This window comes from Perissodus microlepis, chromosome 4, assembly GCF_051167445.1.
Source record: "Perissodus microlepis isolate ML-2025 ecotype Zambia chromosome 4, ASM5116744v1, whole genome shotgun sequence".
In the NCBI taxonomy this organism is placed as follows: domain Eukaryota; kingdom Metazoa; phylum Chordata; class Actinopteri; order Cichliformes; family Cichlidae; genus Perissodus; species Perissodus microlepis.
In genome coordinates this window covers 14,849,389-14,870,423 of record NC_140464.1, presented here as the reverse complement: position 1 = coordinate 14,870,423, position 21,035 = coordinate 14,849,389, and the positions used below count along the sequence as shown (strand labels likewise).

The 21,035-nt window shown below is 37.7% G+C and overlaps 1 protein-coding gene across 1 annotated transcript; it reads right to left on the bottom strand.

The window, feature by feature from the left end:
* Nucleotides 1–130: 130 nt before the first annotated feature.
* On the bottom strand, nt 131–20,831 carry LOC146388589 (nuclear GTPase SLIP-GC-like). The gene is made up of 23 exons (XM_084925986.1): nt 20,683–20,831; nt 18,419–18,483; nt 18,239–18,320; nt 16,661–16,773; nt 16,451–16,495; nt 16,322–16,351; nt 12,907–12,931; nt 12,649–12,729; nt 8,979–9,066; nt 8,238–8,454; nt 7,925–8,146; nt 6,714–6,920; nt 6,448–6,623; nt 5,736–5,829; nt 5,569–5,656; nt 5,292–5,413; nt 4,443–4,613; nt 4,205–4,359; nt 3,961–4,078; nt 3,709–3,817; nt 3,483–3,613; nt 3,150–3,231; nt 131–3,051 (listed from the first exon to the last, which is right to left on the bottom strand). The coding sequence occupies exons 3-23, from the start codon at nt 18,303–18,305 to the stop codon at nt 2,981–2,983; spliced, it is 2,412 nt and encodes an 803-aa protein (XP_084782112.1). The 5' UTR covers nt 18,306–18,320; nt 18,419–18,483; nt 20,683–20,831; the 3' UTR covers nt 131–2,980.
* Between the last annotated feature and the right edge of the window lie 204 nt (nt 20,832–21,035).

Genomic DNA, 21,035 nt, shown 5'->3' with positions numbered 1-21,035 from the left:
TGTATTGTAAAACCAGACATTAGAACGAGATGTAAATCTTGCAGTCTGGCTAAGATGTTAGTGAACTTACAATCTGTATAATGTAACCTGTAATTTTTGTGGAGTGTTTCAAACTACAGTGATGTGAAAAAGTATTTGCCCCCTACATGATATGTTTTTTTTTCTTGTATGTCCATTTTGTGTTTACTTGTATAATTTTTTTCTAATGTTTTAATTTGTTTGCTGATCTGAAACACTGAAGTGTGACAAACACAAAAATAGGAAATTAGGAAGAGAGCAAACACGTTCTAACACCACTGTATGTTGGTCCTGAAATGCAATTGTTTGGTGGTTTTAGGGCAAAAAGATCTAGGTTATAATAAATATGTTTCCATCTTATGACTAAAATAAATATTTGCTTTCACTCAAGATTTATTAAACAGTATATAATATCAACTACACGCATTCTTTTAGAATCAGTACAGATTAGGAAGCAAGAAAACAAAATAATATAAAAACTACATCACATTGTGCTGGGAAATCCAGATGTGTGACTCCAACAGGAAGCAAAATAAACAATGAAACCACCAGTGAGCTTTAATAATTGCTAAATTGTCAAGACAGCTTGTAAAAATTATTGCCAAGAAACAGATTTTATTACAGCAGTATAATCATCAAAAGTTATCTGTGGCTTTAACAGTTATTTAATTTAATATTTAGAGTTGGGGAATGGCTGCAATCACAGCATTGTAAGATGGCGGAAGAGGCCCCCTCCTCGATTCAGAGATGGTCTGAAAAAGCACTTTTGCAAATATGTAATGTCTTGATAAATCATGCAGATATTTGAAGTTTACACGGCAACATTCTTGCCTGAAAATATCTTAAAAGTTTATTTTGTGATCCAGAAAGAGTAATATTTCAAACTCCGCCACTATGCGTTCCTCTGCCACTGCCTCATTTGAGTTTTGGAGGAAATGCATTGTGGGATATTGCATTTCGTCATTTCGAGCTGATTGGAGACCAAAACAGCCAATCAGATTTTTTTGCATCCAAGTTTGAGATTGGCTGGTTTTGTGGCACAAATATAACGGTGTACAGAAAGAGTTGAATGCACACGGGCAGAAATGTTGAGAACACGAGCAACACATTGCGAGCAAGCGTAAATGCAAAAACTGAGCAGAAGGGGCTGCTATTGTGTGTGTGTGTGGATAATAGCAAACACCGAAATAAATTTTTTGCACGCAACTCAAATTTAGCTTTTCTTTGCTCAAAATAAATTTCTCCTCAAAATGCAACACTTGTGCCTGCAAATTTTTTTTACTACGCTCAGAACAGTGGCACAAAAATAACGCCATAGATAAGAAAATCTGCTGGGGGCAAAAAGGTGTCATGTTCTTAATGAAATGACAACAAGACTGAGTGACTTTCAGTTTCTGATTAAAAGAAAATGAAACTGAACTAAAGATCAAATCCTGCCACTTTTCCATTTACATTTTGTTATCATACACAAATCTACTTAATGCAAAACTTCCCAAAGGTACAGGAAAATTTGCATTAAGCAAATTGTTTCTCGTACACATGATTAACCTCTGCTTCTGTCCTCCTCTTCAGACATGAAAACAAGCACAAGAATCAAACGAAGCAGGGAAAACAGTCCACACCCAAAACACTAAAAGGCCTGGATCAGTTCTGTTTTGAAATCTCTCGGCCCTTATTTCTGAAGTGAAGTTGTGGTATATTTTGATTTAAAAAAAATTTCTTCATGTAAAAGTAACCTTTTCTGGAAGAATAACACAAAAAGAAGGTTGGCAACAAAAGTTACCCTCTCACAATTTGCACCTTTACTAATGTTTTATTGAACAGTATACAATATCAAATACATGCACACCTTTAGATTTAGAGCAGATTGAACTAAATAAAACAAAAAAAAATGTTGCAAATAGCTGAATGATGTCATTTTTGTCATAGTTTAACAGTTTCTTCTATTTTGCAACATTTCTCATGTGGTCATTGATATGAACCATCATCGTACAATAAGCAAATATTTGTCCTTAAAAACTTTTAATTCAAGACCATTATTATGGAGTATGTCTCAGCTCTGTGACCAATGAATAAAAAATATTAAAAGAAACTTGCCAAAACTGTTATAACTGTTCTACTTGGACACTTACTCTAAAACCTTACTGACTTTTGTAAGAGAATTGCAACAACATAGATAAATAAAGAGCAATTGTTGAAAAGGAAGATACATGTGAAACTATCATCTTCTTTCAGCTGCTTCTGTTTAGGGGTCGCCACAGCAGATCTGCCTCATTTTACTCTATTCTTGGGATTCTCTTCAGTCACACCCTCTGCATGTCCTCCACCACATCACTGCATCTTCTCTGTGGTTACATGCTTTTATTTGTTTTAACTAAACTTCTTCTGAGAACATACATTTTTATTTGCTTTTAACTGAAGGACAATTTCACTGCTACCACTGACAGTAACCAACTTGCCTCACTCTTTCACACACTTTTGAAAACAGTCTCTACAAATCTCTGCTTATTACTGACAAAAGTAAAAAAAATTGCAAAAAGCTGCAAGATTAAAAAGAAAATGCATCAACACAACAATATAATGTCTTTGGTAATGATGTTACCAAAGACATGATTTCTGAACTGCATTAAGTGTGTTTAAGTAGAACGAATGTAGGACACATTTTGAAAAGAAACTGTCGTTGGTACAACAATAATAATAATAATAGTAAAAAACACTTAAATATAAAATTGAAAACAAAACATGTGCTTGAAAAAATTAAAAACTATAGAAAAGATACTTAAAAATCTTAACATAACTTGGAACATGAATGGAAATCATATTTGCTTAAAATATGTATTGAAATTTGTATGTTTAAAAAACAAATACAATATTGAAATTGAGAATCTCCTTAGTAACATTGTGGAATCAGTTCCTAGTCAAAATATGACCTTTTGATATTCCCTCAGTTAGTGACATTTCTTCATCTGACGACTGGGCTATTTTTAAGTTTGTCATAATTTTCCTTCACCAGTGAAAGCTCTGCTGAAAAATCTAAAACAAGCAAACAAAAAAAGTCAAAAATATTAAAAATAAGATATTCAGGTTTTGGTGAAGTTGAAGTTGTATTTATTGTCTTTAGAAATGTTTACCTGGAAGTGAGCAGTTATCAGTCTTAAGTGAGAGTTCAATTGATTCCATCATCGTTTTCTGCAGCGTCTCTAGGATGTATTGCTAAGATAGTACCAAACTTTTAATCACTTATCAAAGAACCAGTGAGAAATACATTTTAAAAACATAACTTAAGATGCGTTAGAGGTTGCTAGGACTGAGGAAAGTACTCAAGCAAACACACATTTCTTATAATATCCACTCAAACAGAAAAAGGCATTGTGTAAATATTGGACAAAGGAAAATTGATGTGCAACAGTATGGTTTAAATTGTGTTCAAATATAAATATGTTTAAATATAAAATATAACAAACCATCAAGGTATTCAGCTTCTCCAACATGGTATTTTTCGCCCGCTCAAACATGTTCTTATTTGAGTGCACATGTCTCTCAATAGTCTCCCTCATGTTGTTCAGTGTGCCTGGTCCTCTGAATGCTGCAGCCTCTAGAGTAAGACATAAAACGTCTGTCAGACTTTTGATGCAGAATCATGATAAAAAGAAATGTATCTTAGTGGCAACTTATAAATCTCTTTATTACTGATGTAGCTTTCTTCCATAATTTCTTTAATTTTCTGTGTCACACTGTTGTAGACATCTTTCTTCTGTGTCCGGATGGTTTTATTGAGTTTTGCCTTGATTTTTTCCTCCTTAGAAAAAATAAATAAATAAATAATAATTTATATATATATATTATATATATATATATATATATATATATATATATATATATATATATATATGAATCATTATTTTTCTGTTTTCACTAATATTGGGAAGTTTAATCTTTTACCTCTGTCTTGAGAAATCTCAGCTGCAGTTCAACATCTTTGTGGCATTTATTCAAAAAATCGGTGTTAAGTGAAAATGTTTCAATTACACCATTAAATGCGCCGCATTTAACTTCATTTCTGAAACATTTAAATGGGATGATTTTAACAGACAGAAGTAGAATTTTTTATTTTAAAACTGACTTTTACATATCCATTTCATGTTTTTATTTGTTAAAAGGTGTGGTATATAATGTGTATCCATACGGGAAGGTCTTTCTGAAATCTTCATCAATGCTGTCCATCAAGTATGAAGCTAACATCATGTTAATGTTTATTTGCTTCCCTTTTTTTTGTTTGTAGATGCCACCACTCTGAACAACACGCTTTAGTGTCCCGTGAAAAGCACTACCCTTCTTTCTCTGAAACAAAGTAGAGAACATTTTAACACATAATCATATAAAATGCAAAGTTGCTTGTGTTGATGGAGCTAGCTTATACATACATAATACAAGAAGGTCTTCAGTTTTTGTCCATATGAACAGATGGAGCTTTCAACTCCCTTGCTAAGGCATCTCTCAAAAGTCCTATAGGCCTCTGCCATTGCTTTTGCGACTTGCGTAAGTTGTTGGCTCATTGTTTTCTCAAGTTCTCCACACACATGTTTTTTACTAGCCTAAAATAAAATTTAAAAAAAAAAAGAACATGTTACAATTTTTATCAAACTATGTCAATTTTAAAAAGAGCTTCACAAACGAGTCAAAAGTAAAAATACAAGCGAAAAAAAGAAAAAGAAAAAAAAGCAGCATTTCAGATTAAGGAATAGGTATGGGCAATATTTTTTGGTTTGTTTGGACATAACTTTGAGATTCAAAATTACTAATTCATCAACTACTCACTCAACGCAACATCCAATATTGGATTATTCACAACCTGCAATATATCTTAGAGAAGTGCTATCCTGGCACTTTCTTATTCATGTCTAAGAATGTAAGAACATCTAACACAACAGTAAGAACTGTTCTACTGGCCCTCTCCTCACTTACAACATGCTTTCAGGACTTAATGAAACTGTTTAAAAACATACATATTACCAATATTCTTTGATTAAAAATTCCCTTCTGAGTAAATTTCTTTTATTTTCTCAACAGTTGAAAATTGTGTTTTATTCTGCTTTATAAAATGTTGTATTTTTACTTTGCTGTTGCGCTTTCCTAAAAATCTTTAAGATTCACATTTCATGTGCACCTTGTCATTTTCCAGTGAAACTGAACACACTTTACTAAACTTACTTTCAATAAACACAGCTTTAAAAACATATTAATCACAAATCTGAGTATTTATTACCACCTACCACTCCTCTGCAGTTGGCCCCTTGAATCAAAGACAGAATCCCATAAGCTCCAGACACAAAGTTGAATGTCTGTGAGTGACAGTCATTGAGATCTTGCAAAAATTGCTGAAGTTTGGTTATTTCTGTTAAAAGGAATTTGAATGCTGAAATTTTACATGACTGTGCATACTTTGATTTAAATCCAATCGTTCACTCTTCAGTTAAAAAAACAAAAAAAAAAATATGCAAAAAAAAAATTCTTAGCTACAATATGGTCATTTAAGGAGACTTTACCTACCAGTTTCATCTGCATTTAAGCGTTTCTTTTTTAGAAACTCTTTGGAGCTCACTGTGAAGACCTTGAAATGGTCATCAGTGAAGTGTTTCTGGGGAAAATGGATTTCATTTGAACACAATCTTAACATTAAAAAGAGTTGTTGTGTTAGCTTTCTTCATCTTGCTCACCTTAATTTTGTGTAGCCTGCTGAATTCTTTCCTCACTTCATCTTTGACTTGCATGTTTCTTTTAACTATAAGGTCCCGGCGTTGAGCTGCTGAACTAGAAGAAAAGATATTTGCACATATAGTTGGACAGTAAGGGGGAGTCTCTAACTAGACCCTTTCTAAGTAAGCAATAAGTGCACCCTTACTGGGTACGTAACAGCTAGGTACTGCTGATAAAATGCACTTGATTAATTAATTAACGAGTGAGCACCGCTTTAAAAGCAGACGTTGTTGTTGAGACAATCCTATAAGTGGCCATCTTAGAAAATTCACCTCAAGGTCAGACTGAAATTCTCAGTGAAATTCGGGGAAATACAAAAAACAATCAAGAGCTACATGTCAAGCTCTACAGGCTTCAGTTAGCATTTTAAATGTCAAAGTTCACAATGATATGGTTAGAACAAAGACTAAACAAGTATGGCTTGTTTGAAGAGTTATAAGGGGAAAACCTCACTTCTCTGGAAAGAAGGTGGCACCATGAGGATTGCAAAATGGGGCTCATTTTACAGCCACTGGAACTGGTCACTGGTAGCTTGAAGTTATTAAGTTGACCTTGAACTTCTATGGTATACCGAAGTATTCTAGAGCCTGTTGTGGGGCATCTGTCTGACACCTAAAGCTTTTCCAGAATTGGGTGTGCAGCTATACACATTTTGTGTCATAATGTACTTACTGATCATCTGAATCTTCAATGTGATCTGACTTAGTGCAGATAAATAGGATTTGTCGACACTCGCCACCATTTCCAATATAGCTGCTGGCACTTTCCAGGATCTCCCAGGCTTCTTTTTCTGCGATTACTCTATTAATCTCAGTTACAATCCACACAGTAGAACAATTTTCAACAATCTGAAAGAATATTATAATTCAACTGTAAGTAACTTATTATCAAAACTTCATATTTAAAAATAGACAGCAGTGAATATGTGAATAAATTACTTGTTTCCACATTTTATCTCGACTCTTGTTACGGTCACCATTTCCAGGAAGGTCCACAAGTGTGACATGCTGGAGAAAATCATTGTTTGGCACCCTGACAGTCACACATTTCACTAGAGGCCAGTACCACTTCTTTACATCTTTATCATTTCCCTGTTTAGAGTCACTTCTTGTGTATTTGACACATCTTGCAGAGAGTTCTTTAGCCTGCAATAATTTAAAAAAAGTAAGACATCATTACTCTTAGCACTACAAGTGTTTTACAAGTTAAACCATTAGAGCAGCAGAAAATATGACAGAAAAGCACATTTTTTTAAAAAACAGTGCACACAGAAGAAAAATAAATATTTCATTTATTTTTAAGATATTCACTTACTTGCATGTTTTTCCTGTTTTTAAAGCAAATGTGAACTCCTTACAAACCCAACCAGCTTTGATGTTAGGAAGACCCCAAACAGCAGCCTTGTAAGAATCTCTGGTTTTAATACCAGATCAGTGCATCACATTGGGAGCACAAATGGGATTGTGGGCCTAATTTATTTCACACATTCACTGTGTTGCAAATTGTAAAATCATAACCCAGAATCAGACTATTAAAGTCTGGGTTCTTGCACCTTGTCCTCTTCTCCAAAGTTAAATTCAACTTAAACAATGCACATTGCAAGTACAGATTTGCATTTGTTCAGAGTAGGACTGTTTTGGTGTAATTTAACCCTTAGATACTGGTCAGATCAAATTTGACCTGTTGTGACATTTAACAGCAGTCAAATCCTGAAATGTGACAACTTTTATTAAAATGACTCAAAAAACACACATACTTCAGCTGTACTTGAATTTTGAACCAACTTTTCAAATAGTAAAAGTTGATAGATCCATCCATTCATTCTCTTCGACTTATTCAATCTAGGGTCACAAGGGGGCACAGACCTATTCCAGTTGCCATATGGCAAATTGGGGTACACCCTGGACAGGGTTGCCTGTCCATTGCAGGGCTAAAAAGAAACTATGAACTAATGACAGATAATATAACAAAATACAACAGATTTTTAGTTAGTGGACAATGGTCTCATACATGTGATGTATATTGGGCACACTAGTTAAGTTGCACAGTTGAGGATTACTGAAACCAAAGCTGTATGTAAATTATACCATCCTGAATACATCACCCTTGCAAGAATGCGTCAGTAAGTAATAGAGCGGTGATGTCTTACTGATTCACATGTCAAAATCTTCCTCCTGCCTTGGAGAAATTCTGGAATTTCTCTGAAATATTTTCCATCCATGAGATCTTCAGAGGACTTTCCTTTCCATTCTTCTCCATAGAGCGCTGAAAACTTTTCACTGATGTCATGATAGTCATTATCAACATCCATTTCACAGTCTTCATTATCCCCAAGAAATTGATGAGATGACCACAACTCATCTTTCCACTCCTTAAAAACAAAAATGCTTTTCAGTTTTATTAAAAGGGCCTAAACCCAGAATACTAAGAAATTATATTTCTGCAGCTAAAACTAATTTTACCTCTGGTGTGATGAACTCAATGTCTGCCTCATACTTAGAGCCTTGCATGTTAGCCTCCACTTTGATCATGACTGAGGTGCATGCGCTGACACTTCCAGAAGGCAAAAGGTTCTTCTCTTCAATGATGGCATTTATCAGAGAACTCTTTCCAGCCCCAGTTTTACCAAAGACACCAACCAGCTCCCTCTTGTCTGTCTCCAAATCACTAATTTTTTTCCTGTTAAATGAGATTGTAAATATGGGTTAACTGATCCAACTGACTACACAAATAATTATCACAATGCTTTTCACGTTTCTATAGCTTTTGTTTTTGCTAACAACTCAATCTTTTAGATGCTATCTCAGAAAAAATTATAGAAATTTAGTAGCTGAAGAGTTAAATTTTTACCTCAAATTTATGGATACCATAAACAGCAAATAAAAGTAGCTGTACTATACAGAATAAAAGTCTGGCAGACTTAAATCGAATCCAAGTGAGACTAATTGTGATCCACACTAAAAGCATTGGAATAATTCATTTTCTGTTATAACCTGTCTGTCAGCAATACAACTTTAAACTAACTAATAAAGTAAGTAATAGTAAAAAGGTCTTGAGTCTTACAAATTAAATAAGGAATGAATGTCCATGTTACCATGATTATTTATGATTCTAGAATCACTTGCTGGCAAACAAACAAACAAACATGGCTTTCTAACATGGCTATACAGACACAACAAAGGATATGGAAACGTAATACTCACTTCAGGAAAGCACTGAGCTTGTCTTTTTCGTGTAGTCTGGCATGGACGAATTTCATTATGTTTTTTACATCAGACAGAACGATTGCTTCTGTAAGCAAAGAAGTAAACAACTATTTAGCAAGAGCGATAAACCTATGGATCCATCCATCTTCTACTGTTAATCCGAGTCCGAATCTGAATTTGACGCAAAAGACTTTTCTCACAGGATCAAATACCCTGGTGAATCCCAAAAAACACATATAGATTGGTTTGGAAAACTCCCATGCAACCTAGAATATCTTTGGCGGCATACAGTGCTGGTACAGTGTTTTGTGATGATTACGATGGCTGTATTTTTATTCCTGAGTCAAAAAGTTTATTTCATAGCTGGACTGTGCCTAGCACTACACTGGCAAAGACCTTTCGGCGGTAGTCCACCACCTTGGTCTGTCAGTCTAACTGCACTGTCCCACCTCCATGTGACATTGTAGAAGCATATCAACCAAAACAGCCGCACCACATACAGATCCCTGAGAAAAATAAAGGAGAATATCATCCACCCCAGTTGTCTCAGTAACCTTACACAAAGTAATCTCTCTAATTCTCACATTCGATCAGTCTTGCTTCATGGACTCATTGAAAACCCCCCCACTTTTTGGTTCAGCTACTGTCAGATCTGGAAGAAGTGGTGAAAAGATGAATCTGAAAAGCTAAGAGAGAAAGAGAAAAAAAATCCACTTACAATAAATGCAACAAAATATGTCAAGGTAACTGACACCGACACCAACAAGTAACAAGCCCTCACACTCACAGGAGGCTGATGTTGCTAGCATCCACCATAGAGAAGTACAGGAGGGACAGCAGTTCCCAAAAGAGTGAAAAAGGAATGGAGAAAGGTGAAATTACCATGGTAAGAAAATAGATGAAAGGACATAATTTGGGAGAGATTCAAGGATTACGGTAAAATGAATGGCTACTTTGACGATATGCCACACCTAATCTTTAAAGTGTGGCTTTTAATTGTCACATGCTACATTGCAGTGCAACTAAGATATGCTGACCAAACAACAGCTTTACCAATCTGATTAAACCTGTTTAGACTAACATCTAGACTAATTGTAAAACAACAAGTATCTCATTGTTCCAGCATCCAAGAGAAGTAACTGTTAACACAACTCAGGACTGATGCTGTATAACGCAAATGCTATGGCAACGGTGGGACAGGTCACGTCAGGTCAGAGGGGATTTTATGATCACCAGATCTCACAGAGCTCCAAGAACAACTGGTGTATTGAAGGGATTGAGTACAAGAGCAGCTGAGCTTAAAGAAATATTGTGGCTACGCTGGAAACCTGGATCCTCCATGGTTGATTACCAAGAGTATGAGATGTATCCTCTGACAGTCTACTAGAAGAACTGAATGCAGCATTATGGATAATCTTTACTATGACCATCACTGAAACCAACCAGTTGATCTACACCACAGAAGCAGTGATCTTTGGGATGCTTGGATACAAGATAAAAAAAAGGCCACAAGAAGCAGTATCCTCCATGAAAAAGGAGACTAGAGGCCAATATCAAGGCAGCAAGGATGGAAGTTAGCCAATTATAAGAGCTCCAGAAAGGTGTGATGAAGAAAGGGATGCTTAAGAAGTACAGCAAGCTACCCATGCCTGAAGCAAAGACTCATAGCCTTCACTAGCCACCTGAAGAGGTACACCAGAAAGATAGAGGCCAGGAGGACAAGCCAGATGTCCTTCTTCAGTAAACCATACAAGGTGTACGCTAAGTAGCACTGGAAGAATATGAGAACAGCAGCCCCACCAAGCCTGGAGATGGAGCAAAAAGACTGGCTGTAGTGATAGATGTAACTATATCAAGATATGATGTCATTAGGAAGAAGTAAAACGAGAAGCTTGAGAAATTCCAAGGGCTAAGAGAAGAACTTTAGAAGATGTGAAGGGTGAAAGCAGATGCTCTTCAGTAAACCTTCCAAGGTGTACGCTAAGTGGCACGGGAAGAATATGAGAACAGCAGCCCCACTAAGCCTGGAGATGGAGCAATGCTAGAAGAGCAAATGGAAGAAGGACAACATAACAATAATGCTCAGTGGCTAGTGGAGCTTAGAGCAGACCACAGCAATCTCCCTAAACTGGCCTCAATAAACATCACAAGGGCCTCAAGGACCAATAGAGGCAAAAGAAGACAAACAGAAATCTAGACAAGAATGCTTCTTACCATACATGGAGGGTATAACGACAAATCCAGCACCCTGGCATTGTACACTAAGCACAAAGCCAGGATGAACCAACAAAGATCCTTGGTCTTTGTTGTGAATCCTGGGAATAGCAAAGATACTGAAAGGATCCTTAAGCCTCCGAGGCCCGGAGGTCAAAAAAAAAAACCCAAGCAGAACGAATGGGAAGATGCTCTCAATTGATCACGTACTTAGTGAATACCTAAGGGAGCAGATATCCAAGAAAGAAGATGGGCTGAAAAGATAGCACAGAGACACTAATGAGGGCAGCACAGGGACAAGTGCTAAGGATATGATCCGTAGAAACTGGACACAACCACACCAGGCAAGACTCCAGGTGCAGGCTGTGTTGAGACACCCTGAGACAATGCACCACATAACAGCAAATTGCAAGATGCTAGGAGGAACATGGAATGCCAGAACAAAATTGTTGGAAAAGTATACAGGAATATCTTTGCTGAGTATAACAAGGAAGTCCCAAGTTCAAACAGGATATTTCCACCAGGGTGGCTAAGAGTGACTGAGCAATGATTCTTCCAGATACGCATTAACAAAGACCAACTGGACATAGTAGTGGTGGACAAGCACAAAAAGACTGGCTGTAGTGATAGATGTAACTATATCAAGATATGATGGAATAAGGAAGAAGTAAAACGAGAAGCTTGAGAAATTCCAAGGGCTGAGAGAAGAACTTTATAAGATGTGAAGGGTGAAAGCAGAGTGGTCCCCACCATGGTAATCAGAGCACTCAGGGCAGTAATCCCCAAACTGGGAGGGTGATTACAACAGATCCCAGAAACACCATGTGAGCTCTATGTGTTAGAGCGCAATCCTGAGAATAGCAAAGATACTGAAAGGATCCTCCGCCCTGAAGCTTTCAACTGTCATTAATCTGCATTCATACAAATGACATTTAGGACCCATTAACCAGCCCATAGGCTGGAAGAGGAGAAATATGAGTAAACCCAGCCCTGCCAATCACAGCTCACTAAGCTACCACTTCAGGGAGTGGTTCAGCTCCTGCCAGTCTCAGCAAGAGTAACTCCAGTTCGGGGGCCAGGGTACCTGGACCTGGGGTATAGAGTATGTCTGGGGAGTGTGGGTGTGTGTACAGTGTCCTTTTCTGTTTGTCTCCATATTGGGTGAGTGCAGAGTATGTGTACATGTGTGCATGAGAGTGGGAATGCACGTTTGTCCCGTCGGGTCTTCCCTCTCTGGGAGCATCTCAGGCCCTCCCAGGTATGGGGGCCTGGGAGGGCCTGTGTGAATGTAATGTATCAGGCACACAATATGGTAACTTTAATTATGGTATATGTAGCACTCATGTTGTTGCCGCTTCAAAATTAAATTTTAATAACATACTTTTACACCAATAAACCAATACATTAAAAAAATGGCAGATTTGTTTAATAGCCAATGTTTAGAGAGAAATACCCAATGGTTGGGAGCTACGTTGTCGTTTAGCTGGTGGTTGCAATTTGCTGGACTCGTCCGGTTGGTCGAACTTTCTCTTTCCTAATTGGATAGAAAAATATTTAAAGAAAATGATAAATATATAACTTTGTTATCTGGGATTTGCTCAGGAGTCAAATTTAATATTTAACTTCAATGATATTATTCTGTCCAAGTGACTGTTGTCTTGAAAATACTGCTTAATACTGCTTGTAATAAATAAGATGGCATACATCTTACCTTTACCACTTGTGGATGGGAAAACCTGGGGATCAATGTACATATTAATGCATGAGATTATATATATATATATGTGTGTATTAGGGATGCACCGATACCACTTTTTTGGAAAACGAGTACGAGTACTTGCATTTCAGTACTCGCCGATAACGATACCGAGTACTTAATAAAAACATGATTTAGATTTACAGGTAACAGCTTTAGTCCTATAATTTAACAAAAAAAACCCAAAAAAAACCCAAAGGACTGGTTTGGAATTAAGAATATTTATTTAAAATGAAAAGCATGTTGTATGCCAGCGGTCCCCAACCCCCGGGCCTCGGACCGGTACCGGTCCGTGAGTCGTTTGGTACCGGGCCGCGAGAGTTGAGGCTCAGGTGTGAAATGTATGGTTTTCAGGGTTTTTATCGGTTTTCAGCGTTATTTTGTTATCGTTTTGATCGTTAACTCAGTTTTCCTGGGTCTTTTCACGTGTGTTATGAATAAATCTTCTTTTTTTCGGTACCGGTACTAGTTTTATTTTGTTGTATTTATCCGCGAAACATTAAAGGCCGGTCCGTGAAAATATTGTCGGGCATAAACCGGTCCGTAGCGCAAAAAAGGGTGGAGACCGCTGTTGTATGCAACATATTACAGAATAAATAATTATGAAAAAAAAAATTAAACAGTGACAGTGCAACTCAATTTTTTTTCAGTTTATTGTAAACTCTGCTGCTTTGAACAACACAAGGGGCATTATTAAACATCTTTGCTATTTAGTGCACAATATTTGAATAACCTAACAACATCCACCAACATAGAACTGTGGCAGTCAGTGCAAGTGAGGTAGGTATTAACATCAAATCTAAGACGACTCCCTTAATGGAGAGAAAAAGTGAGTGGCAGGTTTTTTTTATAAAGAAAAGTAGCTTTTCTGCATTATCAGCAGTCAGACTGTTTCTGTTTTCATCTATAATGTGTGACACTGAGCTAAAAAGCCTTTCACTTTCCACACTGCTACATGGAGCTGCGAGGTATTTACGGGCTATTTTAGCCAAAGTGGGGAACCTGATTTTGGACATTGAACCTCTGGACATCATCTGCAGCTCCTGCTTCAGGTGCAGCTTGGCCTCTGGAGCAGTGTTGTTGGAGAAGAAGCGATCTTTATACCTGCACAAAATTCATAAATGTATTAATATGAGGAAAAATAGGACTGATTTTAGTTTCCCCTAAACCACTGTGACAAATGCCAGCCATTTGACTTTCTGGTAGTAATAAGGGAAATGTATTTCATATTATATATATTGCATACATTTGTATTTGTGTATTTTAGTTACAAATATATAATATTTCAGATGTAAAATAATCCTACATTTAGTACTGTAGTTTATCATTGAATACCTATAGCACACAGACTTTACCTTGGGTCAAGTATGGTGGAGATGAAGTACAGTGGGTTGGTCTCGACGTCACTGAAGCACTTCTTGACAGCTGCCAGTAAGGTTGCTTTCATTGTCTTGACGCCGTGGTCCTCGTCTGTTTCTCTGTTTAGAAGTCTCACTAGCACAGTCACAGCTGGGATGACATCAGAGGCTAGTGCGTCGTAGCTGCTCACTTTTTTAGTTAGTTCCTCAAAGGGGGCGAGGATGGCAACAGTCGTCTCCATAGGAGCCCATTGGTGAGCGGTGAGATAGTCAGGGAGTTCATGCTCGGACACATACAACCCCAGCACTCGCTTTTGCTCAATGAGGGACTGGAGCATGTAATACGTGCTGTTCCAGCGCGTCTGTACGTCCTGCTGCAGTCTCTTTATTGACTGGTTGAGCTGTCCCTGAATGTCCTTGAGGCGGGAGTAGGCTAAGGCGGAATGTTTCAAATGCCCAACTATTTTCCGTCCCACTGCTATAGCATCAGCTATGCTCCTCTGTGCTAATAAGCATGGGTAAATATTAGGGGTGCAACGATACACACAATTCACGGTTCAGTTCGGTTCGATACTTTGGTGTCACAGTTCGATATTTTTTCGATACAAAAAATGTTCATGCCTTTTTAATTTGTCATTTATTAAAATTATAAATATATATTTTAACTCAAAAGTACAGTTTTTAAATTTAATGTTGCTGAAACAAAAAAGTAATAAAAAAATATATATATATATCTGATTGAGGAATCACTCATCTTTCGAAAAGAGAGTTTATTACAGAGAAATGGCTCTTTCCAAAATAAAAGCTATACTATATGCTTCTTCTGGGCTATATTCTCAGCAGCATATTAAACATATCAGGTCCCCATAAGGAGAATCATGTGCTAACGGCTGTCTAAATGACTCGGGTAAAGTTTGTAGCATGCGTGTTTGTTGTTTTTGTCTGCTTCCACTTGTCTTTGCACTAGGATGCTGTCGGAGTAAATGTGCAGTCACATTCGTTGTGTTCCCACTAGTGCTGTCAGCTTTAATCTCGTTGAAATGACGTTAACGCCACAACACGGCAAATCTCCGTTAATGAGCTACCGCGGATCGCCCCGTGCATGGGGCTCGACGGCCAACACATTAACGAGCAAACTGTGCTAACACACTAGTTCCCACCAATGTAATTGAGCATTGCGTGGCACATCCAACATACTGTTTTACTTTAGTCCATGACGCGCTTACCTTCAGGGTCATACGTCACATGAAAACCAAAATAGTTCCAAACGCCAGATCTGAATGAGGGTGGGGGAGGTTCAATTTGCCATGTTGCAAGGAGAGCTTAACTTCTGTCTCGCTAGCTTGCCCTGCGCTCAGTGAATCTGCGTTCGACTACTCCGCCTAGGCTGCACTGTCGAGCGCAAATCCACTGAGCGCCCAACACAGACAGCATTGTCAGAAGGAAAGTTGATAAAATAAATTAAAAATTTTGTATTGTTCGATACATATGCATACCGAACCGAAAGCACTGTATCGAACGGTTCAATATCGATACGAGTATCGTTGCACCCCTAGTAAATAAGCGTGGGTAAACTCTTTGTACTCGTTGTCGTGTTGTGATTTTAGGTGCTTGATTAAATTACTTGTGTTAAATGCGCTACCTTTTGAGCCTCCTCTGGACAATTTCGCTGAGCGCAATTTGCAATCCGCTTTTGTTTTGTCGTCTTCATTCACTGATATGTCTCGCCTCGCCTTCTCCCCGCTCTGAGCTGCAGCTGGGGCCTGGGGGCGGGCACTCGGCGCCTGTGATTAACCCCTTACATGCCGCTCAAACATAGACAGGTCTCAGACCATGGTATCGGTCCCTGGTATCGGGGGACTTTTAACGAGTACGAGTACTTTAGAAAATGTGGTATCGAGGCCGATACCAGATACCGGTATCGGTGCATCCCTAATGTGTGTGTACATATATATATATATATATATATATATATATATATATATATATATATATATATATATAATTCTTACCCGATCTAAATCAGGTGCATCTTCTCGCTCCTGTTAATAGTGAATACAAAAAATGAGTGCAAAATAACTGAAATACATAGTTGCTATTATTGATCTTAGCCAGTTATAACAAAATTGTATCTAACTTACTTTAGCAGATAAATTGACTGTTTCCTCATTTGCACTTTGTTTTTCCTAGCAACAACAAAAGAGGCCCGATAAATAGTTTTGTTTTAATCTGTAATTTGCAGATACCAATGTAATTCTAACACAGATTTGCATAAATTGAGATTTATCAGACCAAATGTTACAATGTACAAAATAATATAAGAAACATTAAATTGCATACAGTAAAATTACCTTTAACTGCTTGAATCTCTTCTTGAACTTTAATCCTGGTCCAACTTTTGGAATCAATTTATCAATGAGTTCATCATTAAGTTCATAAAAGCTTTCCTCTGTAATTTCTTCATCTGTAATTAAATAAATCTTAGTAATGCAGAAGTGCAAATCATTTTAAAATTACTACACATGTCTGTGAAAGTTCTCAGTCATCCAGGTCATGGTAGTCTAAAGAGCTTAGAAAGAAAAGTGTCTGGACTTCTTTAAGTTGCTTGAAGACGTTTCACCGCTCATCCGAGAAGCTTCTTCAGTTCTAGGGCCAAATGGTGGATAGTCCCAGATTTAAATCCTAGGGGAGTGTCCCCCAAGGGGGTCAAGAGCCCCCTGTTGATCCTCTACATACTCACACGAGCCAAGGTGTGAAAACGTGTGTAGGTAACAATCAGCCAAGGTTTCAGGTGAACTTATTGTGAAAGGACACTCTTTCGAGGATGCCAATGTTCACATTTTGGACAGAGAGGACAGATGGTTTGAAAGAGGAGTGAAAGAAGCCATCTATGTCCACTGTGAGCGACCATCTTTGAACAGAGGCGGTGGTTTACGACACCAACTCTCTGCCATCTATAATCCAGTTTTGAGATCCCTTCCCAGACGCCTTAACGCCCACTCACATCCTGGGCCATCTGACCTCAGGAATTCGCATGATAAGGTGGGGCCAGGTTTCACAATGAACACACCCGAAACTCTGGCTGATTGGGACCCACACCCAGTTTCACACCTTGGCTCAGGCGATTAGAGGATCATCAGGGGGTCCTTTTGTCCCTCTGTGGGGGGATACTCCCACTAGGTTTATATCTGGGACTCTCCACCATTTGACCTTAGAACTGAAGAAGCTTCTCGGATGAGAGGTGAAACGTCTTCAAGTAACTTAAAGAAGTCCAGACGCTTTTCTTTGCAAGCTCCTTTGACTACGATGACCTGGATGACTGAGAACCTTCACAGACTTATTGTGAAACCAAGCCCCACCCATGTGATTTCTTGAGGTCAACAGGCCCAGGATGTGAGTGGGCGTTAAGGCGTTTGGGAAAGGATCTCAAAACTGGATTACAGATTTCACACAGTGGGTGTTGTTTCTGGAGTATTTGGTGTCTGATCCATTGTTATGGGCCATTCGATCCTTATACAACTGTTGCATGAGCTTGGTCCACATAGTATTAAGTACATTACATATCTCGGGTCTTGTTCATGAGTTATGGGAGAAGGGAGCAGGAGATCAAAAGACAGATTGGTGCTGCGGCTGCATTGATGTGGACGTTGTTCTGTTCCATCGTGGTGAAGAGAGAGCTGAGTGTAAAAGCAAAGCTCTCAATTAACCAGTCGATCTACATCCCTACCATCACGTATGGTCATGAGCTGTGAGTGACTGAAAGATCGCAGATACAAGTGGCGGAAATGGGCTTCCTCCAAAGGGTACCCAAATCTCCAGCTGGAAATAATCCAGTGACCTTTCGCTTGCCAAACTGACGTGTTAAACACTGCATCACATCAATATTGTTTAAAATCTGTGCTCATCAGTGATGCATAGTAATACCTTACCTTCAAATTTATCCATCCACTTTTGTAGATCCCATTCAGTCAGTTTGTTTCTCACAAAATCATCCATGTCCACGAAGAAAAACTGAAAGATAAATTGTAATTTCTAATCAAACAACAAAATGGCTAGGAATAGGCAGATATATAAACAATACGTTTAGAGCAAAAGTTCAAATAGTTTACCTGCTATTGAAGATGCGGTAGAAAAGATTCTTTCAGAGAGGGTGAAGTCAGCCAGAAGGCATAGACTGGGAACAGTCAGGAACAAAAACAAAAAAGGAGAAGTCCAACAATAAGTAGAAGTTTTAAAAACAAAAGTCGATTAAGGTTAAAAAAAAAAAAAGTTTCCAAAAGGAAGTTTTAAAAAGTTCTGTAAAGAATAAACATAAATGACATGACACAGATTTGTTCCATGTCTTCAGTATTTATGTATTTATGTTATTCATCTATGTTTATGTTATTTACAAGGTCAGAAAGGCTGCAGGAAGCAAGATTGATTGAATAAGTGATGAAACAGCATGGCAAGATTGTTTTCATAATATACACAAACTGAAACTAAAGAACAATGCATTTACAAATTTGCCTAATACAAAACTTTCCAAAAGATACAAGAATATATGCATTTACCAAATATAAAATCAGTTTTGCTGTTTCATAACTGGGTAAAACTTTAACCTTATTAAAAAGGCCTTGATTAACTATGATGTGTTTTTGTCCTAAGTAACATTATCAGTGTTTTTAATGACACTGAAGGTGATCTATTCAGCAGCTGCACTGAATCCATGAAATAGTCACAGGTCAATATTAGTAAAGCTGCTACTTAAACCTGAGACTCAAAAGGACAATGCTTTGAGTTCCCCATCCCTGTCTTCACTGCCTTGCAGGCAAAAACAACATAATTCATGCATGTTTTTTGTCCCGTTTTGCAGATTTTGCAGTCATAATCTGAATGCGATACTGCACCAAACAGACTTGCTATTTCCAAGATAACCCCAACCTATAAATTCTCTATTTATCTGTTTATTTATTCATGTCTATAACAGACCTGAGTGTAAAATAAACAATTTATTGACATCCACTTAAAACTTATCAAATTAAAAGAGCAATTGCAATTGCACATGTACTGTCAATTCAGAGCTGTGGCTTATAGGTGAATGGGATGCCAGACGAGGACAAGTCCAGAAAAGCCACCAACTCACACGTGTGGCTCACTTGCACATACAGGTGCAGACACACTACGGTGCAGCTCAAACAACGGGTGCATAAACTGGTACCACCACTAAGGCACCCACTCACTTCCACTTTATTCCTTCAGCCCCTGATTAAAGGAAACAAATTATTAATTTATCTATAAAAATAATAATGTTTTTTGTCCGGTCCCGCAGATTTTGCAGTCATAATCTGTTCATTTCCATTCGTTTTGCTTCTGTTATTACTTTACATGAATAATATGGCCATGTCCAAGCATTGACAGCAGGGATAAAGAAAGAAAAAGGAATGAGGGAGAAAAACGGAGATTATAATGAAAGGATAGAGCACAAACGGAAAAGCAAAATGGATCACCAACTACTGCACCTGTTGGACAGCAAGGCACACATACAATGTTTTTGTGTGGGGCTTTTTTGTGTGTTTTTTTGTTTTTTGTTTTTGGCGTGTGTGGCAGTGCGAGTAAAAGGGAATGATGTAACACGAACACACCAAAATGACGGCGGACCTCAAAAGTTACTTATCAAAAAATGACAATGAATCCACATTTTTGCACAGATTTGGCCTTATAAAGGCATGTGGTCGGAAACTTTTGATCAGCCTGTTGTTTTCAATACATCGCATGCTCAAAAACTGTTTTGTCTCATTCCCATTTCTTTTTGTTGCATGTTGAAGCTCCACTTTAACCTTGTTAAGATCCAACCATGCAAATATATATATATATATATATATATATATATATATATATATATATATTTTTTTATAACCATTTTTCTAGTGGTCATAAACTTTTGATCAGGACTGTATATTATCAATTTACAAATGAAACGTTCGTTCAAAAACCAAATGTACATACACAACAAGTACAAACAACAGTACTGGGAAGTTGTTATAAACACAAACTGCTCGAATTGAATAATTCCCGAACGAAAGAAGGGAGAATACAAAGCATAAAGGCAAATCACCTGCACTTCTCTTAGTGTATGCCAGAGAAACAGTAGCGGCTCCACTGTAATGCTGTCAGCCGCCCACCCAGGGCCAGACATGTTGTGAATGCACGGTAAATTTAGCATTTACAGTAAAAGACTATTGTGACAGAAATAATGCTAAGACCGTGAAAAATCAAAGTTACATACCGATCAAAACGGCGTCTCCCGATTCTCTGCAACTACGACCTATAACTACACCTGTTTACTGCGATGTAAAATAAACGTAAAATACGGCACAATATTAAAACATACCAGCAATCGATGGAAGGAAAACTTCAGAGGAAACGATCCGCAGGTGATCTCTACAAAAACACGAGTATCACCAAATCAACCAAAATGTAACCAATTCAATCGGAGGGAGCAGCAACATTTTTAAGACTCCTATACCTGTAACAGCTCGAGAAGGCAGGTGACGAAGACCCGGAAGCGAGTAAGGGATGCTTAGATGGAAGCTACGATTGAACACAGGACATCTATTTGCCTGATTTCAGTGACATCGTACCAGTATTTTTATTCTCACATAATCCCGCTTTCTTTATTTTTTTTGCTCCATGTTGACAGACAGACAGACAGACAGACAGACAGATAGATAGATAGATAGATAG